This window comes from Wallemia ichthyophaga (assembly GCF_000400465.1).
Source record: "Wallemia ichthyophaga EXF-994 unplaced genomic scaffold scaffold13, whole genome shotgun sequence".
NCBI classification, from domain to species: Eukaryota; Fungi; Basidiomycota; class Wallemiomycetes; order Wallemiales; family Wallemiaceae; genus Wallemia; species Wallemia ichthyophaga.
Window position 1 is genome coordinate 46,963 of NW_008806286.1, and position 23,836 is coordinate 70,798.

General features: G+C 47.6%; 15 protein-coding genes across 15 annotated transcripts; 5 read left to right on the forward strand and 10 right to left on the reverse strand.

The window, feature by feature from the left end:
- Positions 1-95: 95 nt before the first annotated feature.
- On the reverse strand, positions 96-1,827 carry J056_001016 (Carboxylesterase 5A; the record flags this gene model as incomplete). Its single annotated transcript, XM_009270644.1, has 3 exons — positions 96-1,231; positions 1,281-1,351; positions 1,409-1,827. The coding sequence occupies 3 exons, from the start codon at positions 1,825-1,827 to the stop codon at positions 96-98; spliced, it is 1,626 nt and encodes a 541-aa protein (XP_009268919.1).
- Positions 1,828-2,237: 410 nt separating this feature from the next.
- On the reverse strand, positions 2,238-5,752 carry J056_001017 (Drebrin-like protein; the record flags this gene model as incomplete). The annotated part of the gene is made up of 4 exons (XM_009270645.1): positions 2,238-3,833; positions 3,883-4,403; positions 5,167-5,303; positions 5,349-5,752. The coding sequence occupies 4 exons, from the start codon at positions 5,750-5,752 to the stop codon at positions 2,238-2,240; spliced, it is 2,658 nt and encodes an 885-aa protein (XP_009268920.1).
- Positions 5,753-6,214: 462 nt separating this feature from the next.
- Positions 6,215-6,859, forward strand: J056_001018 (uncharacterized protein; the record flags this gene model as incomplete). Its single annotated transcript, XM_009270646.1, has 3 exons — positions 6,215-6,403; positions 6,448-6,783; positions 6,830-6,859. 3 exons carry the CDS (start codon positions 6,215-6,217, stop codon positions 6,857-6,859), a joined length of 555 nt encoding a protein of 184 aa, XP_009268921.1.
- A 46-nt stretch (positions 6,860-6,905) lies between these two features.
- Positions 6,906-8,559, forward strand: J056_001019 (Heat shock protein 70-like protein C57A7.12; the record flags this gene model as incomplete). Its single annotated transcript, XM_009270647.1, has 2 exons — positions 6,906-6,971; positions 7,021-8,559. 2 exons carry the CDS (start codon positions 6,906-6,908, stop codon positions 8,557-8,559), a joined length of 1,605 nt encoding a protein of 534 aa, XP_009268922.1.
- Positions 8,560-8,682: 123 nt separating this feature from the next.
- On the reverse strand, positions 8,683-9,819 carry J056_001020 (uncharacterized protein; the record flags this gene model as incomplete). Its single annotated transcript, XM_009270648.1, has 2 exons — positions 8,683-8,820; positions 8,869-9,819. The coding sequence occupies 2 exons, from the start codon at positions 9,817-9,819 to the stop codon at positions 8,683-8,685; spliced, it is 1,089 nt and encodes a 362-aa protein (XP_009268923.1).
- A 120-nt stretch (positions 9,820-9,939) lies between these two features.
- J056_001021 (Peroxisomal membrane protein 4) lies at positions 9,940-10,696 on the reverse strand (the record flags this gene model as incomplete). Its single annotated transcript, XM_009270649.1, has 3 exons — positions 9,940-9,989; positions 10,077-10,553; positions 10,606-10,696. 3 exons carry the CDS (start codon positions 10,694-10,696, stop codon positions 9,940-9,942), a joined length of 618 nt encoding a protein of 205 aa, XP_009268924.1.
- Positions 10,697-10,802: 106 nt separating this feature from the next.
- On the reverse strand, positions 10,803-11,891 carry J056_001022 (Trans-1,2-dihydrobenzene-1,2-diol dehydrogenase; the record flags this gene model as incomplete). Its single annotated transcript, XM_009270650.1, has 1 exon — positions 10,803-11,891. One exon carries the CDS (start codon positions 11,889-11,891, stop codon positions 10,803-10,805), a length of 1,089 nt encoding a protein of 362 aa, XP_009268925.1.
- A 249-nt stretch (positions 11,892-12,140) lies between these two features.
- Positions 12,141-13,450, forward strand: J056_001023 (putative vacuolar protease A; the record flags this gene model as incomplete). The annotated part of the gene is made up of 2 exons (XM_009270651.1): positions 12,141-12,211; positions 12,259-13,450. 2 exons carry the CDS (start codon positions 12,141-12,143, stop codon positions 13,448-13,450), a joined length of 1,263 nt encoding a protein of 420 aa, XP_009268926.1.
- Positions 13,451-13,734: 284 nt separating this feature from the next.
- Positions 13,735-15,482, forward strand: J056_001024 (Protein SOK1; the record flags this gene model as incomplete). The annotated part of the gene is made up of 2 exons (XM_009270652.1): positions 13,735-14,274; positions 14,328-15,482. The coding sequence occupies 2 exons, from the start codon at positions 13,735-13,737 to the stop codon at positions 15,480-15,482; spliced, it is 1,695 nt and encodes a 564-aa protein (XP_009268927.1).
- A 311-nt stretch (positions 15,483-15,793) lies between these two features.
- On the reverse strand, positions 15,794-16,153 carry J056_001025 (uncharacterized protein; the record flags this gene model as incomplete). Its single annotated transcript, XM_009270653.1, has 2 exons — positions 15,794-16,067; positions 16,131-16,153. The coding sequence occupies 2 exons, from the start codon at positions 16,151-16,153 to the stop codon at positions 15,794-15,796; spliced, it is 297 nt and encodes a 98-aa protein (XP_009268928.1).
- A 618-nt stretch (positions 16,154-16,771) lies between these two features.
- J056_001026 (Serine/threonine-protein kinase CBK1) lies at positions 16,772-18,441 on the reverse strand (the record flags this gene model as incomplete). Its single annotated transcript, XM_009270654.1, has 2 exons — positions 16,772-16,796; positions 16,850-18,441. The coding sequence occupies 2 exons, from the start codon at positions 18,439-18,441 to the stop codon at positions 16,772-16,774; spliced, it is 1,617 nt and encodes a 538-aa protein (XP_009268929.1).
- Positions 18,442-18,581: 140 nt separating this feature from the next.
- J056_001027 (Protein sda1) lies at positions 18,582-20,867 on the reverse strand (the record flags this gene model as incomplete). Its single annotated transcript, XM_009270655.1, has 2 exons — positions 18,582-20,612; positions 20,664-20,867. 2 exons carry the CDS (start codon positions 20,865-20,867, stop codon positions 18,582-18,584), a joined length of 2,235 nt encoding a protein of 744 aa, XP_009268930.1.
- Positions 20,868-20,891: 24 nt separating this feature from the next.
- Positions 20,892-21,815, forward strand: J056_001028 (uncharacterized protein; the record flags this gene model as incomplete). Its single annotated transcript, XM_009270656.1, has 1 exon — positions 20,892-21,815. One exon carries the CDS (start codon positions 20,892-20,894, stop codon positions 21,813-21,815), a length of 924 nt encoding a protein of 307 aa, XP_009268931.1.
- A 108-nt stretch (positions 21,816-21,923) lies between these two features.
- J056_001029 (uncharacterized protein) lies at positions 21,924-22,670 on the reverse strand (the record flags this gene model as incomplete). Its single annotated transcript, XM_009270657.1, has 1 exon — positions 21,924-22,670. The coding sequence occupies one exon, from the start codon at positions 22,668-22,670 to the stop codon at positions 21,924-21,926; it is 747 nt and encodes a 248-aa protein (XP_009268932.1).
- Positions 22,671-22,777: 107 nt separating this feature from the next.
- J056_001030 (Opsin-1) lies at positions 22,778-23,734 on the reverse strand (the record flags this gene model as incomplete). The annotated part of the gene is made up of 2 exons (XM_009270658.1): positions 22,778-23,656; positions 23,708-23,734. The coding sequence occupies 2 exons, from the start codon at positions 23,732-23,734 to the stop codon at positions 22,778-22,780; spliced, it is 906 nt and encodes a 301-aa protein (XP_009268933.1).
- Positions 23,735-23,836: the final 102 nt, after the last annotated feature.

The window sequence follows — 23,836 nt, forward strand, 5'->3', positions numbered from 1 at the left end:
TAAATGAATCAAACTTGAATCAAATAAAAAGCAACTAAACATCCCATTTAATATACTGTTTTACTCGATGCTTTGAAAATTCTCTTTTAATCGCATTAGAAAAGAGGCATGTTAGCAGTGAGGAGACTGTCGAGAACCAGACAGTCACCGTCTATTTCCAACTCAGAAATGGTTTTTACCCCCGCCTCATGACCCTCGCAGCCGAAACAGGCCATGTCATTGATGTGGAGATGATTGATTGTGTTCCATTGAGACATATTGTATGGATCCTTTGCAAAGCTAGCCCAGTAGCTCTGCATCACTGCACTCAAAGCCTTTTCATTTTCAGTAGATGATGCGACCTCGTATGTACCGAACACAAGAGTAATCTCGCTTGTGTGATACGCACCAATATCCTCAATACCAATCTGTGGAAGGGATTTCCTTGTGTCTGGGAAAGTCCCGCTGAATTGGTATCTATAGACGGGTGCATCGCTTGGGTAGATATGAGCATGAGCAGTTTCCATAGCGGGACATTTGAAGACAACCGCGGTGACCAAATCTGAGAGGGTATTAAACAGTGTTTCCGGTGAGACAAGAAGCAGACTGTCCAAGTATGGTTTGACGAGGCCACTGAGAGTGTCAGGCAATATACCGAAGCTATTGATGGTTTCTGCGAGCATAGTAGTGTTGATATTACCATCTCCATCAATCGAGCTCTGGATGTAAGGGCCTACGTAAAGACTGCCTTCTTTCTCATTAGTGCCGATTATAAGGGGAATTTGAGCACCCATGCCTCCCTTGACGGAATCTTGGAGTGGAGTAGCGCTCTGGGTGATATCGTCGTTGACGGGATAGAAGCTCAGTCCGAGCTGCTGAACGGCCTGTTTGAGCGCTGTAACGTCTTTGTTCTGCATGCACGAGTATTCGGCAGCTTGGTCGGCATCATTGGCACAACCCACAGATGCGGCTACCTGCGCCCACTTTTCGGCACCGTTGTTGTGTGCCGCGGGCGACAATGTCGCTTGGCCAGACTGCATGATCGCTGCGCGGATAGGCACAGAAGGTGGGTTGAGCACGAGTCGGTCGACAGCTGCAGCGCCACTGCTCTCGCCCATCAGCGTAATGCGCTCAGGATCACCACCGAATGACGCGATATGGGCGTGTATCCACTCCAGAGCTAGGCGTTGGTCGTAAAAGCCTACATTCACATCTGCGCGGTCGAGGGTGGGGGCGTTTGAGAAGCCGAAGACTGTGCAGGACGAGTGAGTGAGTGAGCGCTGTGTATATGCCGTGCCCACCATTCAAGCGGTAGTTGAAGGATACCAGGATAACGTCTTGGTTTGCAGCGAAAGAAGTACCGTCCAAGTCGCTGTATATGGATTAGAATCGCCATACTATACTGCACGCTAAACAACCCTAGACTCACGCTTTGCCCGCATTTCCAGTCTGTAAGCCACCGCCGTAGATCCACACTAGCACCGCTTTGCCGCCCTGTGATTGGGCGTTTCTAGGGGCGTACACATTCGCATACAAACAATCCTCCCCATCTTCCATATCGTTGTCGGGCATGGCTGCGAGACCTGTGTCTGTTTGAATACACTTGTTCTTCCAGTGCGTGGCATCTATCTGAGTTTGTTGCGACTGCGACTGAATCGGCGCGGCTTTCTCGAAACGCGCGGTCTGTTGCGCGTACGGAATACCTAAATACTTGTGTACGCTGTCGTCAGAGCTGCTTGTGCCCACCACAACACCCTGAGGGAGCGTGACGCTTGGCTGCGACGTATTGCTAGTGGGGGATGCTCTAGCAGCTACCAATAGCGCTGCGAATAAACCGATTAGCTTCATCCTGGTAGCAAGTGTGTAGTTTTAGTTGTAGTTGTAGTTGTAGTACACTCGCACGCTTATTAATTTCGGCTGATTACCCCCGCTCCATCGATCAGGAACGTGTCTTAAATGCTTGGTATACTGGTATCGCGCACGTGTGGGCGTTGAGCATTCGGCGTGGCTGTTCACCCTTTTGAATCCCTCGCTGATTTCACTATCGGGCCTCTTCTGGTTCCTGACTTTCTAGGCAGGAACACATCACGTATCACGCGATTTGGTTTGATAAATGAGTGACAATCAATAGACACCCTTAAACGCGTCAAGTGGGCAGCCGACGCGTAAATCTCAGTAGTCAGTAGTCAGCACACGCAGAACACGCTTAATCAACAATCAAATCAATTCATTCAATTCATAACTCATTATAACTCCTTTCAATTCATCGTCACATAGTTGGCTGGGAACAGTCCGCGTCTGCCATCCTTGCTTAAACCCTCATACCAATCCTCACTGACTGGATCGATGTGGGTGATAGTGTCGCCCTCTGCGAACGTAATCTCGTTATCCTCGCCCGCTTCGTAGTCGTATTCGGCGGTAGCCGTCTTGCCGTTGTCCTGACGTGTTGGCATTGGTGGAGGAGGTGGGGGTGCTTGAGATGCTTGAGATGCTTGAGAGACTTGAGCAGGTGGAGCAGGTGGAGCAGGAGGCGCAGGAGGCGCAGGAGGCGCTGCTGGTGCTTCCACTTCCGCCTTGACTCCCACTCCATCCTCAATCAACTCCACATAATTTGCAGGGAACAGCCCCTCTCTGCCATTGCGAGCTTTGCCACTCCACCAGCCATCGTCAATCTGTTCGATATCGTGTATGACTTCATCCTCCTCGAGATCCATCTCGTTGTCCTCAGTAGCCTCATACTCGTATACTACCTTTGCCTTGAGGGTATTTTGGGTGGCTGAGCGGGCAGGCATGGGTGGGATTGGCGGGGCAGCTGGTGCTGGTGCTGGTGCTGGTGGAGCAGCTGCTCTATCCTCCGCTTCCTGCTCATCTTCCATGTTCATCTTGTCCATTTCACTCTGTATCAAGGCCTCTTGCGAGGGTGATTGGCCAAGACCCGCGTGAGCTTCGTAGGAGCTCTGAGCAGGTGGAGCTGGGGGAGCTGGGGGAGGAGGTGGTGGTGTTGCTGCTACTGTCTCGGATGGCATAGGAGGGGCAGGTGGGGCAGGTGGAGGAGGTGGAGGGGCAAATGTCTCTTCCTCTCCCTTCACATCCGCTTCTGGTTCAGGTCGAGATGCCATTGGAGGAGGAGGAGGAGCAACTGGAGCGCTAATAGCGTCTGGAGCCACAGGAGGACGAGTGGACGTGGGCATTGGTGGGGGTGGAGGTGCGCTATTGTCGTTGATATTACTATCATTATTGAATGCATTTGCACTTGCGCTTGCATTCGTCGCCTGGCTCATTGCAGCGTCAGATCTTGCATCTTCCTCTTCAGCCTCCTTGCGCGCCTGTGCTTGGCGTTCACTCCAAGTGAGCTTCTTGGGAGGGTTTGATGGAGCATTTGAAGAGGGTATCGTACCTACACCGCTTGAGACACCTGCACTCTCGCTGCTCTGAGCGAATGGAAAGCGATTGCCGAGTTTTTTCGGCGTAGGCAGCTTCACTGGCTCGTACGCAGTGCCTACCTTACCTGGACGCTCGTCTTGCTCTGTTTTTGCGGGTGCTGCAGTGGGGGTGGGTGGAGCAGGAACAGGAGCAGGTGTAGGAGCAGGAGCCGGGGATGGAGCAGGGACCGGTGTTCCCACTGGAGCAGTTTTGGGCACCGACCAATCACCGGCTTTACCGACAATACCGCCGTAAGCACCAGTAGCAGCTGGTTTTGGAGGCTGTGCTGGAGCTGGAGCTGGAGCTGGTGTTGGAGGTGCGGCAGCTGGGACTGGAGTTGGTATGGATGGCGCAGTCTTTTCTTGCTGTTGCTGTTGCGTCTGTTGTCTCAGATTTGCAAGTTCGTTTCTAGGTGGGGTATATGCAGTTCCCTGAGGTGTTGTGAGTGATAATTCCAAGTGCGCCATATAGTGAACTCACAACAGGTGCTGGAGCTTCAGGTTTAGCGTTTGCGCTGTTTGCGCGAATGGCAGCGATATCAGGAGTTCCAATGGGTTGGTAAGCAGTACCAACGGGGGTGGAAGAAGGAGGAGGGTGACTAGGACCAGCAGAGTCGAATCTGGAGCCAGAAGAGCCAGAAACCTTATCGAGGATGACATCAGGGTCCAAGTCATCTTGAGCTCTAGCGTTAATAGAAACGTGAGCGCCGGAGAGTAGCTGGGAGAGCTGGTTGAGCTGTATGTGGAAGCTGCCCTTCTTAAACTCTGGCACGGATTCACCGCACCAGTTGATTTGAACCAATTTCGGGAGTTTGGTGTTAGGATCGGTGACTCGTACGAAAGCAAATTGGATACGGCCATCGTGAAACTCTTCTTCGATTTCCTCAAGGCCGCCTGCACCTTCAGATTGTAACTTCAAGCCACCATCCTGTGCAGGACCCAATAAAATCCAATTTGAGCGTGTATTTGGTTGCCTAACTTTATCATAGGCTTCAGAAACTTCTTGGTGAATAGTCAATGGCCTTGTAAATTTCAAGTTAATTTCTTAATTTTTGCTTCAGATTACTATATCTCACATCATGGTTGTATAGGTGATAGCGACGTCGATGAGTTTATTCAAGGAAAATAGCTGCGAGTGGGGTATTCAACGGGTTTTTTCTGTGGCTGACTTGGATTCACAGCTTTTGGTTTTGGTTTCGGGGGTTTGGATGTGGATGATTCGAGTACTCATACTCAACACCGGGAGATCATTCCACCTGCTGTACAATTGGATAATCAGCCACAGAGATACACTTCTCATCACCCTCACTTCAACTTATCCCACTCTGCCGCTCCCACTGACTCTGGTCCACGCAGGCTTGAGCCAGCGAGCAGCGTCGAAGGCGCACATTACCTTTTACCCTACTTGAACCTCAAAGAGGGCGATCATCCTACACGTATCAGAGATCCTCATAGCTGGCTCGAATTGAGCGCTGAAAATCGTTTTACTCAAAACGAGGAAAATTTTCAATCTGAACAACGGTGGGATCAGAATAAGGCAGATCTCACTTTCAACTATAAGAGACGCGCAAGAGAAGCTCAGAAGAGTAAAAGGCGGAGGAATAACAATGCTGATGACATGTAATTTGATATATACATCAAATTGGCTTACACATATTTACAGGATAGGGATGGTAATGTTGATATGTCTCTGGTGAGGAATAACTCGAAATGCTGGCACTCCTACTGGTACTCCTGCTAGCACTAGCACTGGCACTGCACGCACTCGCTGAACTAGGTGAACTGAACTTGCTTTTCAGCTCCAACGACACTGGTTTGCTCGTTTTTCGTATGGATAAACGATCCATTTCTCTATCCATGCTCTGCTGATAAGAGGGTGGATCTCCAAACAAACTTTGAGTTCTATGTGATGTTAGAAGAGATCTGCAAGCAGTCCACACAACCCACTGAGCCAGTTCGTAGTCGTTGAAATGCACCTGCCAATCGAGCAACCCAAGCAGCTCTTTCTCCATGGCATTGATCTGAGACAATCCAAAGACTCCATTACAGAGAGATACTATGGAGCTATTACTGAAGCTGTCATCTATGCAAGTCTTGAATGATATCATGAATGCGGCTAAAAACAGTCTGTGACCGGCTGCCTCAGACGAGCGACAAGCGTTTGGGTAATTGGATTTCAATCGAACTAAAAGCGCGACAATGAGCACCACGAGTTGTGGCGGTAAGCGAGTTTTCTTGAAGGATGCATAAATAAATGTGTGTAGACGATGCAAGCCTCGGAATGGATCATCTTTGATATGAAACATGGTGTTTATCAGCCAGCTAGCGCGATTAGCGTAGTATTCGAGCATGTCGATGTGTGAGATGGGTGTTGAAGATCATATCAGATTAAAGGATAAACTTTAATTTTACTCAGGAACACCTTGCTGTCAGATGGCGTCCTCAATATGAAAATCACACTACGTGCATAATGTGATCTGGGATGGAACAGGGGCTAGTGAATGGCTATTGTGCGGATGAATTTTTATAAGCTAAAGACTACAATAAACAAAAAGTAAAATTTTACACATACCGGGTATTAAACGGGCGAACAGGAGTGAACTTTGGGAGATATGTGGGAGTACTGAGAGCTGTTCCGCTGGAAAATGCATAAATCAAAACCGTTCTGCCACGTTCCCGTGGATATTCGGCAACTCGTGTATAGAGGAAGAGGGGAAAAGAACATATTTAAGAATACAAGGGTATATCAGTTAGAATGTATTATCCACCAATGCAAACCCAAATCCCCCTAAACCCCCTAAACCACCTCAATCATGCCAGACTGGTCGAAACTAGCATCCAAAGGGAAGGAATATTCGAATAAAGGGCTGGATAGGGGAAAGAAGGCGTACAATAACTCGCGCTCAGCGCCCACGGACAAATCAGATCCAATGAGAGGGCCGAGGGAGCCGCCAGCGGAGGAGGTGGCACAAGGACCCACGCCAGCGCAGATGAATCGGCCTGTGAGTGGGATGCGTGGTGTGTTGTACGTTCTAAAAGTCTACAGGTCAGACAGGATATTGCACCGCCACCATTGCGTGCAGATTCAAGCAGACCTAGCCCTAGCTCTGGGTATACAGCGCCACCACGTGTGGAATCGCAGGCAAGGCCAATGCAGAGCAGAGGGAGTGCTTATGCAGCGCCTAGAGGGGGAGTGCCCCCGGCGGCGCCTGCACGTACACCTGCCCGTGGTAGAGCGCCACCGCAGGCGAATCCGCGACTCCCAACGCGTGAAGACCTCCCACAGTACCCAGGGAATCCATCCAACATGCTGAGGGAGAACAAGGACCAGCTGTTTGGATTCCTGGATGAATATTTTGGCAGAGACAGCGGGAACGAGCCGGTGAGTAGGCGTCAAGACGGGGAAGCAGACTAACAATCAAACACAGGCTATCCCAACACACTCCCGACCTACTTGAGTATTTGTACGCTCACTCCAAATTTGATGTCTTCTCCTTAACCATCATGACTGCTGCTGTGATTGGATTAAACTTTGGGACTGGATACAGCTCGATTGGCGTTGTCAACAAGGTGGATAGAGCGTGTCGATAACCCTATTCCCCACTCACTCCCTCCCCAGAAAGGTTTCGCTGATTGCATCGCCAACGAAGACGGTCAGCGCCAAATCGCGTCTGCATTGGCATTCAACGGCGAGGAGGAGTACGTCGGCAACCAAGCAAAGCCACAGCTCGTGCGGAACTACAAGAACACCTTCACCGGCTTTAGGAATCTTCTCGGCGAGGAGTTTACAGAGAACATCCCCCAGCCACTCCTCAGCGCACCCGTCACCAACATCAACGGCATCCCTTCCTACTCCTTCCACGCCCACGGCAAAGATTCCTCCCTCTCCGTCAAAGACGTTTCCGTGAAGTTTTTACAATCCCTAGCTAAATCCGCCGAGGAGTACATGGGCAAGCCTATTGACGGTGCTGTTATGTCTGTGCCACACTCCTGGTCCCAGCACAAACGCAATGCCCTCTCCGAGGCTGCCAAGGCCGCCAACATCCCCCTCCTCGACCTCATCGACGACTGGGCGGCTGGTATGTCAGCGTACAATGAGGTTCTTGGCGCTGCCGACTCCAATGTGTTAGTTGTCGATATGGGTGAGTACTCCACCGCCGTCACCACCGTCGCCGCCCGCCAAGGTCTTTTCACTCCATTGTCTCACCTCAGCGACGCCTCCACCGGTGGCCAGCAGCTCGACCACGCGCTCGTCGCACACTTTGCCAAGGAGTTCACCAAGCAGACCAAGATCGCCGTGCCTACGCAGTTCTCCGCAGACCTCAGCGAGAACGACAGAAGGGCGCTTGTGAAGCTCTCCCTCGCGTGCGAGCAGACTAAGCGCTCGCTCACGGCGTCCAACTCGGCCGGCATAGCCATTGAGTCGCTCAAAGACGGTGCTGATCTCAGCTCGCAAGTGAACAGACTGCGTTTCGGAATTCTCGCAAGCAAGACATTCCACGCCGTCGGTGCACTTGCGGAGAAGGCAGTGAAAGCGGCGGAGCTGGAGAGTGAGCATATTGACAAGATTGTGCTCATCGGTGGCTCCTCGTCTCTGCCTTCCCTCACCAATGTCCTCGCTGGCATCTTCCAAAATGCTGAGATTCTCTCGTCGGTCGATCCCGACCAGGCTATCGCTAAGGGCGCTGCTATACAGGCGCAGCTGCTGGCTGCTAGAGACGTCCCAGACCTGCCCTCAGCCACGACGGAGATGACCGTCAATGTCACACCCCACCCTATTGTGCTTGCTGGAGAGGGCGACGAGAACGCTGTCGTCGTCGCTAAAGACACGCCTTTGCCTGCGCGCAGAATTGTCGCCATCAACCCCCCTCATGGTAAGGACAGCGCCGTGCTCGAGCTCTACCAAGCCAAGAATGAGATTAAGGTGGTCGCTCCTCCCCCACGCGAGAAGACGGACGATAGCGAGGATGAAGAGGACGACGAGCCTGAGCGCATCCCCGTCGTCGTGCGCTCTAACAAGATCGCCAGCCTTCAAGTGGCTGTCAAGGGAGACGCCCCTATCATTCTCACCGTCGTCGTCCTCGATAATGCCAGCGTCGAGATCAAGGCTGCCCAAGATGGTCAGTCGCCCGTTACGGCCACTGTGCAGGCGCCATAAGGAGGTTGTAAACAAGGCATAAAGAAGGCGTGAAAGGGCATAACGTGTATTGTTTTACTGTTTAGATAAATCTATTTACCTGTCTCGTCTAACGCGCGGATCAGTGCACCGTGCACGGTGCACCTAGCTATCCTCCATCTCAAACAGTATCTTCTTCCCGCCGTTAGCTTGAGCAGCGAGGGCGTCGCGGAGGGTTTGCGTGGCCTGCTGGTCAGTTTGGTGGCCGCCGATGGAGACGATCTGGTGGGGAGGTTCTGTGAGCTGTGAGCGGTGTGAGTTAGTGATTGAGCTGGATAAGCGCATACCCACGCTACCACTCTCAATGAGTTGGATTATTTCCCCCGCAATCGCACTGCGCTCCTCAGCCGAGCTCTTTGCATACCATTTCGACATCCAGAACCCGACGCTCTTGATATCCTTGAATATGAGCAGACCTGGGGGAATGCACAGCGGCTTCTTCGACATGGCGCCGTACGTGACGAGATGTGCGCCCTCGCTGAGTGTCTTGGCCACCTCCGTCGTTTCCTGCCCGCCCACGCAGTTGAGGAAGAGAGGGAGATCCGACTGAGTCCAGTTGGCGATGAGCGAGCGTACGCGCTTGCTATCGCGCACCACCTCCTCATTCGTGAGTACATGCGTAGCGCCCAACGCCTTGAGCTCCTCTTTAACTGCGTCAGTCTGCTGCTGTGTGCGGCGCTCTCTGACCAGATTGACAGTGTGGACGCCCATCGCGCGTGCTATCTGTATGACAGCCCTGCCGACGCCCGAAGTAGCCCCGGTCTGCACGACCCAGCTGGAGCGGCTGAGGCGGGTGAAGTCGCGCAGCATCCGCAGGGCTGTGGGCGGGTTGATAGCGAGCGTGGCAGCGTGCACCGGCGTCAGTGCGGGCGAGGCCGGCAGTTTGGTGACAGACGCAGCATCGAGCAGCGCACTCGACCGCCACGTCCCAAGCTGACTGCGGCCCATGACCACCCAATCGGACGGACGCAGCGACCTTACTCCCTCGCCCACCGCTTCTACGCGCCCCACTCCCTCCGTGCCGCACAGACTGTGCGCTGTGCCGTCTACCTCTACGCTTGGCGCACGCGCTGGGTACACCCCCTCCACTACATTCATATCGGCCGGGTTTGCTGGGGAGAGCAGGAATTTAACACGGATTTGCCCAGTTGTTGGCGCTGCTAGTGTTGGTAGTGTCTTCACGCGCAGGACTGAAGCTGGCGCGCCTTTCTCTGTATACGTGATGGCGCGCGGTTGCAGCATTCGCAGAAATGATGTTCGCATATCACTTGGATGATGTAGATGATGTCGAAGAGAATAGATAACCGAGGATACGTCATTTGGCGATACAAGAAGATTTTCATCCTCTCGCTCAAGCACAGCCTACTTGTTGTGCCAGAGGAGAGTCTTTAGGCTGGACCAATAGTTAGAGTCTGTTTATGAGTGTTAGTTAGGTGCAATTCTTCACTTGACTGCTCTTGGTAGCCACACAACAGCCACACAACAGCCACAAAACCCACCTAGATACAGATACTGCATCGAGTTGACCATTCCTGACTGCAGCGTTTGTCTGCGAGTCTTTGAGTGGAAGAGATACACCGCTGAACCCCACGTGAGGGTAGCGAGAAGAGAGAAAGCGGTAGAATTTGGAGGGTGCGGCTTGCCCAGAGCAACCGTTTCAGGCGTAGGCTGGCGAGGAATGAACGACGCTACAACACGCGACAAGACGTAAAGCATCATTTGCTCATTCACCGCGTTACGTTCTGAGAAGACGGCATATCCGGCGACGAGACCGGCAAAGAGAGTGTCTAAATCACGGGGAACACCGCCATTGAGACGTTTCTGGACTATAGCAGTGGCCTTGAAGATAGCTACGAATTTCGCCAGATTCGTGCTGTGTTGCTTGGTGGCGCGGTATATAGCCGTCAACTTACTGCGCAGGTCTCCGCGGCCGAAGAGAAAGGTCATGACTAGTGCATGTGGAAATCTGATCTTGGCTGTGGCTCCGTTGTTAGCGTGGATCGTTGCTAGTAACTCTCCCCCGCCCACCGCCATAGACGAACCCGTTGCGTGCTCCTTTGATCACACTCAACAGCGGCTGATACGCTGGGTTGCACACGATCGCGTTGATGTCTTCCATCGGCGTGAGTTTTTGGTGGTAAGTGAAGAGGAGTAATGTGCCGAATAGCCGGTGGAAAATGAAGAAAGAAAGACATTTATAAGAAAGTACTTTATCTTACACCCCCTTAAACACTCTCAATCGCAGCTGGGAATTTTATACCCGCTTGGCTGCGTATGTCGTCGAGCAACTCGGCAGATAAGACACTGTCATCCCAAGGCACGCGCTGAGATTGAGATTCACCGGCAGCAATCAGCCTAGCCATCTCATCGGCCTCCCAGTGCATTCCGTGGTGGGGGATTGGGTGGTGGTACGTGGTAGTCTTCCTTTGCTGATCATCTGGATTGGGATTGGTGGTGTCCCTCAGGCGAATCTCGTAGGATAAGGGTCTGGATAGTGGGAGATCATTCACTACCAACTCACCGTGTGTACCGCGTACAACAAGCGTCGAAATAGACCCAACGTTGATATTCGAAGACAAAACAGCATCTGCGTCGATACCTGGGAATTTCAACAATGCAGTGGTCATTTCGTCAACGCCATATTGGTTTTTGATACACGTTGCGCCCCTGACACTAGGCTTGCAGAGTTTGTTGGCTGGATGGTAGAATAACACGGAAAACACCCAGATAAGCGGGTATGGCATGAGATCCATGATGCTACCGCCGCCGAGATTGAGATTGAAAATGCGGTGGTCGCTGCTCACACCAGTAAAAGTCTGTCCGAAATCAGCGTGTACCTGCTTGACGTCACCAATAACACCACTGTGCACCTTATTCTCAATTTCCTTTAGCATCGGGAAGAATCTCGTCCACTTGGCTTCCATTAGAGTGAGGTGCTTCTGTTGAGCTAGCTGGGCTAGTGCGCGCATCTGGTCAGCTGTGATTACCGCGGGTTTCTCCACGAGGACGTGCTTGCCGGCGTGGAGGGCGTCGCGGGCGTTGTGGTAGTGGTGTGAGTGCGGTGTGCCAATGTAAACAACAGTGACATTGGGATCGTTGTAGACACCCTCGTAGGATGAATACGCTGTGGCGGATGAAGCACCAACTCTTTCAAGGAAATCTCGGGCTTTCTTGTCGGATGAAGAGCCAGCGGCTACGAGTTTGTGGTTTACATCACTAACACCTCTATCCAAAGGATTTGTGAGTAAATCACGTGCAAATGTCTCTGAGATTCCACCTAAGCCTACGATACCAAAGTTTAGAGTAAATGTCATTAATAAGCTTGAAGATGAAGATAGTTGTTGATGTTGTTTGCTGCCCTTAAAAAGTCAATTTAACCGATACAGCAATATACGTCATCATGTGATAGTCCATCAACTAAACACCTACAATATCGGGCATCGTTTCTAGCGGATTATAATTGAAATATAGGTTTATTGAATTTTTTCACTCTAAGCATTATTTAAAGGAAATATACGTCATTCTTAGGTTATCTCCAAACCAACTCAATTACTTCAACTCAAATGAAATTCAATTTAGCCACGATTGCAGTTTTAGCGGGTTCATTAGCTCTTACAGATGCAAAGGTTTACAAGTGAGTTTATAACATATTTAAATATCCCCAATAACCCGGTTTTTTAGATCTAAACTTAATAAAATCGACCACACAGATCCGTCCGTTTTTAGCGGCGCTAGTTTGGCACATAAATATGGTGGCGTTGTTGCTGATAACGTAATCAGTGACGCTGCTAGAACCGCTATCCCCGCTTTCGATGCTGCCGTTGAAATCATGTCCGCTTTCGGCGATGACAAGGGGATGCTCGAGTATAACGAGCACCTCGACGTCAACTCAAAAGTAGGACTCCCCGTCAGCAACTTCCTCAACGCTCAATACTACGCTGAAATTGGTCTCGGAACCCCTGAGCAGAAGTTCAACGTCATTCTCGACACTGGCTCTTCAAACTTATGGGTCCCTTCCGATAAATGCGTTTCTATTGCTTGCTTCCTTCACAGCAAGTTCCAGCCAGAAGAGTCGAGATCCTACCACGCCAACGGTACCGACTTTGAAATTCGTTATGGTTCCGGCTCCTTGAAGGGTATTGTCGGTCAAGACACTTTAGCCATCAACGACTTACACGTAAAGAATCAATTATTCGCTGAAGCTACCTCAGAACCAGGTTTAGCTTTCGCTTTCGGTAAATTCGATGGTATCCTTGGTCTCGGTTACGACACCATCTCAGTCAATGACATTCCTCCACCTTTCTACAATCTCATTGATCAAGGTCTACTTGATGAACCTGTATTCTCGTTCTACCTTACAGACGGTGATTCCGGTAAAGAATCTCAAGCCGTTTTCGGTGGCGTGGATGAAGAGCACTACAAAGGTGACTTGCACTACGTTCCTCTTCGCAGGAAAGGTTATTGGGAGGTTGACCTCGAAAAACTCTCATTCGGTGATGAAGAAGTTGAGCTGGAGAACACTGGTGCAGCTATTGATACAGGCACATCACTCATTGCGATCCCAACCGACATGGCAGAGATGCTCAACACGATGATTGGTGCAAAGAAGACTTGGACTGGACAGTACACAGTTGATTGTGCTACTGTCAAGGACCTCCCTGAACTGAGCTTCACATTCGGTGGCAAGAAATACCCACTTAGAGGTGAAGACTACATACTCAACTTGCAAGGAACATGTGTGTCAGCCTTCACAGGTTTAGACATACCTGAGCCCCTCGGTCCAATCTACATCATCGGTGACGTATTCCTGCGTCGTTACTTTACAGTATATGATCTGGGTAGAGATGCAGTCGGATTCGCAGAGTCAAACTAATCTTAGGTATTGAATCTTGTAATCTAAACGAAATTAAAGATGAAGTGTATGAATCTACAATGACGGAGTTTATTCGGCCAACAGAAGGTTTAATAATTTGATTTTCCTAAGTCAGTTCGTTATAAGGATAAATACTTGAAATAAAACTATTAAAGTCATTTGAGCTACTTAAAATTTAAAATTCTAGATCTTTGTACCTTAATTCCTAATCGAGATTGATGACACCTTATTGAGTTTTTGACAGCTATTCAGTTGGAGGACCAAGGCCATCACGGAACACAGAAATGAACAAGTGGAATGAGTTGCACAAACGGAGAAAAATAAACAGCAGCCTGATACCCAGTATAAATATAAATACCATCCTTGATTTGGATTTACTTGCTATTCTCAACAACCCTAGCTTAAGGCATGAAATTATCAACTCAAAGAGCCTGCAGTTCAAATCACTTAACAAGCAGCAAAGCTACAAGACTTATCAGTATTGGTTGGATATCCACACTGAATTGAACTTTGGCTGTGATTCTTATTGCAGATTACCAATTCTTATTAGAAACATCAGAGACATTCTAGTAAATCTACTTGAATCTTCAAATAAGCAAGACAGTCTGTTTATTTACAAACTCTTAAATCCTCAAGAGATCCTCGATAAGCTCCAAACCAATAACATCAACTTACATTCCTTATTTAGCGTTATTGGTGATGTCCTTAAGAAGCACTGTGCTCCTATAAGAGATGCTGAGATTGAGCTATTCATACACACCTCCTTACACGACACAACTAAGTCCCTTGAATTATTCCTCCAGCTTCTTGAAGTTATGAAGATTGTGGGTATTTGATCACATTTGATCACATTATAAACATCCCTAACACTCCCCAGGACATCCTCAACCACCAACTCATCGCCCACCGTCCACTCATCGTGCAATCAGCCATCGATATTGAATTCCAGTCGTTCGATTCAATGAGCGCGGCCAACGAAATCTCTCTAGACTCCACCAGTCGATGGCTCCTACGTGCCAAGGAAGCCTCAGAAGCGCACTCCACAGTCAAGCAGATCTTCATCACAGCAACCCAGCAGCTTATTGAATCGTACAACCCAGAATCATCGATGGCTTTACCTGAAACGTTAAAGATCGATGGGAGCAAATTCGAGCAGGCGCAGCAGTATATTGACGACCTCACTCTTATGTCCCTCTTGCTCTTGCTCGCCAGACAGACATTGGCAGGATACACTGGGCACACGGGGAACGCAGCCACAGCCACATCCACTTCTGCAGTCAAGAATATACCCCAGTACACCATCAACGACTTGCATCAACTCAAAGCGCAACTATATGTTATCCTCAACGACGGCAAATTGCCCTCACCGCAAGTAAAGCAAGTCGTGCTATCAGACAACAGCGGCAAGCTGCTCCATTACAATGTTGTAGACTTGGTGTCTGCAAGTGTGCAAGTAAATGGTAATGAGAATGGTAGTGGTATTGGTATACTCAACAAGAATCTTAAAGACTCCGAATCGCACAGTATCACAATGGCTCTTGTGCATATCGCCCACTCCGTGCATCACAAACTCGGTATAGACAAGAGCGAGGTGTCGCCAGCGTTGCTAGACAGGCTTAGTGAATGGTATAAACACCACTACGACGGGAAGTCGAGTGTGTACCATCTCCTCAAGAAACGGTTGTATGATACCCTCAAGCAGCACTTGTGGATGGGTGTGGGAGGCGCGCAGGGTGCGCAAGGCATTCAGAGCATGCAGAACATTCCCTCCCCTCAACCCAGTCTCAACGATCCTTGCAACTGCGACGTGGCTTCTGTGGGTAGGAAGATGTCCAATCTTCTCGACTTCAATTATAGAGTGTACGAGGCAGTCTATGCGCGCATTCTGTATACTCCAGTAGACTCCACCTCTCACTCCACACAGCAGCACCACACTGCGCATAAACATATCACCAAGTCTCAATCGCATCACGATAGAACGGAACAAAAACAGGCTTTGCAATTATCTCAGAATCCCACTATACCCACTTAAACGTAAACTGAAACGTTAAACCAAAGACAAACCCAAGTTTATGACTTTTATACTCCTTTTACTATTTTTCACTCTAGATTTTCTTGGAATTGGCATAACCCCTCTAGGAAGGACAAATACTCATTTTTTTTTGCTCTCACTCAAATCCATACACACCGAAGTAACACACCAATTGTATCATTCTCAATTTATACATAAACCAGCGCATAACACAGCATACCGTGTGAAAGGTAGTAAAATTATCAAGTGTGAGTACAAAATGGTTTAGTGATCCCAAAGAGAAAGTGTCCTTGTGTTGATTGATGATGGCTTTAAATTCTATCGCCCACAATAGCCATAGCGGACATTCTAGCAAGTTTGCGTGTATCTGCAAGCTGTGTAGGAGTCAAAGAGTATCTGCCGACGAGGTCGTCTACCTCTCTCCTACTGAATGCTGAGAGAAGACTCCTTCTGCTGTAGATATCGCCTGGCTTGTTGGCGAGTGCATCGAACGCCACCATGGATTTGTACGATGCTGCTTGAGCGAGCATCTGCGGAGACGTCTGAGCAACCTTTGCAGTTCCGTATATGTTGTTGTAAGCTTGTCTACACACATTGGTATGTCAGCGCAAAAGTCTTCTCTTACGAAACAAAGACACTCGAACTCACAATGCAGAAACTGAAGGAATCATTGAGATTTTCTTTCTTGTTTGAAGTTGGAGGTTTAATGTAAACGAATCAAAGAATTAAATCTTCTCCCCACACTTTTTTACCCCAGGATTTAAAACATGGCCTAAAACGGAAACTGAGCAGACGCGTTCCGTTTAGCGTTAGAATGGGCAATTATTATGGAAATGGGAAGCGGGTATGTTCCGTGTTGTGTGTTTTGCCGCCCAAATCGCACTTGGCTCTCCTCCGAAATTACTCTCTGCGGCGTCTAGCCGCTTACGCAAAGTTGACCAAATTTTTTCGGAATTCCACTCCGACGCCTGTACAATGAGCAGAGACGTTAGCCACTCTTCAATGACCGATAACCATGTTTCGGCGCAGTTTGCACCTTAATTTGCGATGTACGAAAAGGCGGAGTGATGATAACGAACAACAGCAAAAACCACAATTTCAATTCGCAATTGATGTATGTTACAAGTAGTAGGTGTTGTGGTGTGTATAATGTGGTGTGATTTGTATAATGTGCTGCGTAAATTTGTGTTCCATGAAAAGCGTTGCATAATTCCCAGTCATACAGTCATACAGTCATACTATCGGTGCAGCAACAAAACCTATTGCAACTGCACACGAGGACGACATGTCTAAAATTCGTTCATAGTCATTCTCCTAAGCAGATTCAGTGAGCAAAACATCGCAGTCAACACTTAACTTCGACACACCTGAATGTATAGCCCATGAAAGCCAAGTCCTTGCTATCACCAGTAACGTCAGCTCCAGCGGGAGTTTCCGGCACAGACTCAAGCTCCTCCGTTGGGAAGTAGCTTGTGTCAGTAATGGAGCGGAGGTGGGGTACGAACGGAGCATCTATTTGTCTGATACAGCTCCAATCAACACCATCGAAGAAAGGATGCTGTTTAATTTCCGCCGCGTTGTTCCGCCCCAGTCTGTACTCAGGTGCGCACATCAACCTTCTCACCAAATCCTCCGCTTCAAATGAAAGTTGAACGTCGTCGGGGAAATAGAGATGTTCACGGTAATTGATGATTTTGCGATATGTCTCGTGTGCGCTCTCAGCGCAGAATGGAGGATAGCCCACGAGACATTCGAACATAATAGCTCCCAAACTCCACCAGTCGCATGAATGGTTGTAGCCTTGCTGCAGAAATATTTCAGGAGCGATGTAGTCAGGCGTTCCAACTGTCGAGTAGGCCAATTTGCGACGATTCGTCTTCCATGTCTGGATCTGGTCATGACGGGACATAGTCAAATTAATTTTGTCGATCGCAACACTATTCCGCTCTTTCTTCCCTTCACCACCCTGGTCGAGCAGACGCTGGTAGTACTGCGCTGTGTGCTTCTTGTGAAAACCGGTACTGAGGCCGAAATCGGTGAGCTTTACATGACCTTTTTTGTCAATGAGAATGTTGTCAGGCTTGATATCACGGTGAACAAAGCCGAGAGTGTGGACTGCCTCAATTGCTAGAACGCACTCTGCAATATAAAACCGGGTAACGTCCTCGCTGAAAGTATCATACTTAATCAGCATGGTCATTAAATCACCGCCCGGCAAGAACTCCATGAGTAGGTAGAGATACTTTGCGTCTTGGAATGAGTAGTAAAGATTAACAACCCACGGCGACTTATTCTCAGCAAGTACATCACGTTCAGCACGTACATGTGCAAGTTGATCCTTCTTGAACATTTCACTCTTGAGGAGAGTTTTCATTGCGTAGATCTTTCCAGTGTCTTTCTTTTGCACCAGTCTCACCTCACCAAATGCACCCTTTCCAATAACTTTAACGGTCTTGAAGTCATCCAGACCTATTTTTGTGCGACGGAGACGTACAAACGATGTCTCCTTCTCGCCCAGCCGCTCAAAAGCGATTTGTCGACGCTGCTGGATCTGTGCGAGCTCAGCTGGGGAGGATATATGATGACGGACTGCGTGTCTCTTCTCAGTCTCGATACGACGCTGATTGCGCTCAATAGCATGCTCAACAGCCATCTTGTAATGCTGCTCAAGGCGCATTTTAGCTGCTGTAGCTCTAGGTACGGCCTCGCGCGAGAAAAGGTGGGGCTCGCGCTTGAAGTAAACGTAATCAGCTGGTTTGTTCGAATGTGGATTTGAAGGAGCATTCTGGCGTGCATCCACACTCATCTGAGCCAAAGCATTGGGAGATGTTATTCCACCGTCTGGTGAGTGCACCGTTGCGAATCTAGTTGGATGTGGTGCCTCATGAGTACCCATGTGTGGCGCTCCACCACCCCCATATCTAGGTCTATAAGGTAGAGCCGCGTTGTATGATTGCATTTTGTGTCTTCGCCGTCGCCGTCGCCGTCGCAAACAGAAGACGTTCAAGTGACATATAAAACAGCCACGCACAGACAGGAAAAATATAAAAATTTATAAAGATTAATTAAAATAAATAAATCCTTCTCCTCTTATACAAATCACATCTTCTTACGCTGCTTCTCTTTGTGTTTGTGTAGCGTCTTTTGCTTATCAATAAGCTTGGATTGTGACTTGCTCTTGACACGCTTAGAGTGTATAGCCATCATCATTGGCTTGTTACGCTTCTTCTCTTCGTTCGTCTTGCTTGCTACCTTATCCGACTTGTGTTTACCCTTACGTGAAGCAAACTTATCACGACCTTCACGACCTTCGGCAATACTAGCCATACGCGCCTCATAATCATTCTTAGCGCGTTTGCGTGGTCCAACAATCTCAGCTTCTGTGACAAATTGTCCTTGATCATCACCATCTGCACCGCTACCAGTGGCTTTACGCTTTTCTTTAAGATGCGCAAGTTTGCGCTTTGCAGCATTTCCACCGCCTTGGTCTATTTCCTCTTGTACCGCCTTCATTTTGAGGTCGTTGAGGAGGGCAAAGTCTGCTGGTGTGAGGATACGTTCGGTAGCTAAAGTGGACATTTGGGCAATTTGATCATTTGTAGAGATGTCTTTGGTATCTTCTTCCTTTTTCTCTTTCTTCTCTTTCTCCTTCTCTTCATCGCTGTCAGAAAGATCGATATCGGCGTCGTCGTCAGACACATTAACCCAACCTTCCTCTTCACTCGAGGCATCATCTGACTCGGCATCCCAGTCATCCCAAGCTTTCTCATCGTCGACGTCTTCATCGTCGTTTTCCTTTTGATCGAGGTGCTTCTCGAGTAAGTCTAGACCTTCAATACCACTAGCAACCTCATTACTCTCACCAAACTTGAGAGCTTGTTTTCCAGTAGACATACCCATCGCAGCCAATTTACCTCTCTCTTTACGTTTGAGGATTGAAGGGTTGACTTCTCTGAAGAGTTGTAGTAAACCTCTACTAGCAGTGATTACACCTTTATCAGCAGATTTCCTATACTCTATCAAATCTTCAAGTAAATCCGATTCCATAGCCCATGGCTGCCTGCGTGAAATTTCTGTGATAGAGTTGAGACCAGCAGCTACAACTTCAGAACCAACGCCAGGAGTGACGAACTCGTGAGCGATCTTACGAATAACGGGAGTGAGTACGTCTGGTGGGGTTAGTTCGTGTACAGATTGAGCTAAAGCGACGAGAATGAGAGTAATGCGGAGTTGATGGTGAGTGAGGTATTTGATGATGTATGAGTAGAAGCTGAGAACGCATAGTTTGTGAGCACCCATGACTCTAGTGAGGAGTTGCATGACTAAAACGCGATGATCAAGGGAGTGAACTTTATCAGTTTTAGTGAGGCTTAAGAATAGCTTTTCAGCAAAACCTTGTGGGTCATTGAGGAGTTGTAAGGCAGGAAAGTTTGGAGTGGAAGAGTTTTGTTTGTTCGCGTTAGCTTTCTTAGCGGCTTTCTTTTGTTTTGACATTTTCTTGTCAGTGGATTTACGAGATTTATTAATGAGAGCTTGATGCTGAACCTTTTTAATGTCGATTTCATCACCCTCTTCGTCGCTCTCCTCAACAACATCATCAGAACCCAAGAAAAAGTGAGTTGCAGCGTTTTGAACTTTTGCAGTAGGATGGAAGCAAGCTAAAGCGACGATGGAGACGGATTTAGAGTCATTCCAAACGCCTTTTCTCCATAGTTCCCTGGTTAACATAACAGCCCACATAGCTTCAGAGTTTGAGTTAATTTGGTTGTTTTTAGATTTCTTGTTGGAGGTAATTTCAGCGTCCATACCAGTTTGAACCATTGCAAAGAGTAAACCCTGAATAACTCTGTTCAGCTTATGATTTTTTGATTGTTGATTAGCCAATTTCATATCATTCAAGATGACATGTTTTATATAGGATTTTATAGAGGAGGAAGTAGTTATAGGGAGAAGTTGAAAGAGAACCTTCAATAGGTCAATAGAATCGATAAATTTGCGATTTCTAAGGAGAACTAAGGATTGGATTAAAGTTTTCTTAGTGTCTGGGGAAAGGTGGGAGTTGAATTGGATAAGGAGATCAGATAGGTCGTTGGGGAGTTGAGATGTTATTGAGGGATAACAAGGGGCGACCTGGGATGTGTATTGTGAGATAAGCGTATAACGCACAACAACCTAACAAACCTGGCTAATGAAACCAACCAAGTTATTAAACTCATTCAAGTTATATCCAGGCTGTAATTTGAATATATTGATAATAGATTTATAATGATTGTATTGCTGTATAAACTCATCCTTATATCCATCGGGGTCTCTCTTCACAAGTCCTTGTAGCTGTGGTAGATTATCTAACAACAATGCACCCCTATTAGATTTAGATTTAGTCATGGCTGTTACCTGTCAACCTCCATCATGCCACTCAATAAGGGCTTAAGCTTCAGTAGAAATTTACCGAACCAGCCACCAAAAATAAAAAGAGACAGAATACTCAACGATAATTCGGATGCATTCAAATTTAACGCCTGGGATAACGTTCCTAGGCCTGAAAATGAATTTGATATTGTTAAACCACATATAGATTTTCATCAGTTGCATAGAGCTGATGAGGAGAAGGTGGATAAACTAAATGATAACCCTTCTTCTTACTGGAATGACTTCTATAAAACACACCAATCTTCTTTCTTCAAGGATAGGCAGTGGCTGGGTTTGGAATTCCCTGATCTACTCAATCTAGTTGCTAACCAACAACCCTCTACACTCCTTGAATTAGGTTGTGGCGTTGGTAATTCCCTCTTCCCCATCTTAGATTCGAATCAAAACTCAAATTTACACCTTCACGGATGTGATTACTCGAATGAGGCTATAGATATTGTCAAACAACACCCAACCTACCTAAACCCTCCTAATGGCTCTATAAATGCATCTGTATGGGATTTATCCAACTCTTCCCCTTCAGAACTCCCACTCCCACCAAATTCAGCAAACTACATACTAATGATATTCGTTTTATCCGCACTTCACCCAGATCAATTCGATACTGCTCTCAACAACATCCACACTATGCTTAAACCAGGCGGTAAAGTTCTCTTTAGAGATTATGGTAGGTATGACCTCGCTCAGATTAGAATGAAAAAGCAGAGACTACTTCAAGATCATTTTTACTGTAGAGGCGATGGTACGAGGGTTTATTTCTTTGAACTTGATGAGCTGGATCAGTTGTTCAAGAAGCATGGCTTTGATGTTCAACACTCTGACACTGATAGACGTCTAATTATCAACCGCAAAGAGGAGAAAAAGATGTATCGCGTTTGGCAGCAAGCTACGTATACAAAGTGATTTACGTATTGTATTATAACTAGTACCTTTTAAGCATTTCATTGAAATGAAAAAAAAAAACAATTACCTGAAATGAGAAATACAATTAACTTCAATTTAAAAGCTCGCTTAGTTGACGTAAGACAGCGCAAACAAACCAGCAACAACAACAGCAGCTCTGATAACACCACTCTTCTCATCCTTACTGAGTGGACGAGTGATAGTCTGGTACTGGACAGGCTCTATTTCGGGAAAGTATTTCCTATAATGATTGAGATAAGACATAATTCGTGATGGCTTATTCTCAACACTCTCTCCCAATTCCTCCTCAAGGGTATAGAGATTGTGACTGACATTACTAATACCAGATGCTGTACTGAGTTTTGGTACATCATTCTTCACGTTACTATCGATAGTATCCGCCGTAGCCGACCAATTACACGCCAAAACTGGAATTTTGATATTTTTTGGTGAGGGGTTTCTAGTAGGTTGAGGAATATTGAGAGTGAATGCCCCAAGATCTACAAGCTTACTGGAGGTGTTATCGGCAGGTGTTAAAGGCTGACCTGGAGCTGATGCGGAAGTGTGTGGAGTAGACGACGTTACCGGAATTTGGGGACCAGCGTTGAGGTTAGTGCCTTGTCCACTAGAAACCTTATTCACTGGCTCGGTTGAGTATGTAGATACTTGTGTATCATTGGCGCTTAGTCTGTGTACAAGCGCCGACTTGCTGCCCGTGGAAGGCAATTTACGCTTCTTCAATTCAATTTGAAGACCTTTAACAGTCATGCTTTGATACCTTTCAGTTGTGAATAGGACACTAGAGACGAATGATCTTGTGTGGATTGGTTTGGCTGATTTGGCGTATAACATCATCGTGGTGGTTACAAAGAGGAAAAGAAGCATCGTGAATAAATCATTACAAGAAGTTGTTTGTCATGTGCCTAGTGTGTTCATTGTGCTCATTGTGCTCAATACTCCTTTTAACCCGATTGAATACCTTCGTCAGTAGCAATTGGCTGGTAAGATATTCCAATTGGGTCGACCCAGCTATCAGGCAAAACACCAGCAGCATACTCGTCGATAATTGAAGAGTGTGATATGATAAGCCACAGTGAGAAAGCAGCTTTCGCACCCAAGTCAATGATAGCGTATAGGACCAATTCAAAGTCGAACGTAATGATTTTAGCTTTAGTGCCCAGACCAAAGACAATTGCGTAAACTGCCCACGAAAAGAGGATAAGGGTGGTTAGAGGACCGTACAAGACGCGTACGTCATCTGAGTGAATGCGAGACACTTCGAACCCGCGTACACCAAGTACGTAGACCAAAGCGAGGTAGAAAACGATTGAAGCAATCAAGAAGAACCAAACACCAACTGCAGAGTGCTGGAAACCTGAAAGTAGCCCTGTACCAACAAAGCCAACACTTGCGAACATACCGAGAACGATATCAAGCCAAGGCAAACCAGTGAGTAGGCCGAGAGTGAAAGTAGTTACAGGGACAGTAACAAACCACTCAACGAATCTACCCAAGTATATTGCTCTCAGTGGGGGATGCTGCGGTGGAGCCAGGTGGCGGTGTGATTCAGGCACGTAAATGGCACCGAAGTTTGTGGATAGAGTGAGATATGAGAGGGTAGTTATAGTGAGTATAACACCAGCTAAAGCGTGAAATGTTCTACGACGCTTGTTGAGACGTGTTGCGTGTACTGCCGTGACCAAAGTAGACAGAGCAAAAACGGCAAATGCGATCCATAGGATAATCCTGCCGAGGTGGGAAGGTGCTTCAAACACAGGAACTGGTTTTGGTAGACCAATGGGATTTTTGAGATTGTCGTGAGGAGGAGCAATTGGAGGCAACTGAATTGGCTGTGAGTGATTTACAATAATAATATTCATACTAACACTCACACTATAATCATTCATCGTCATCGTCATCGTCGTTGTCGTCGGCGACCCACAAGAAATGTCAACTCACACGCACACCATCATTACGTCACTTGATAAAGAAATTTAATTTTATATTATTTTATATTATTT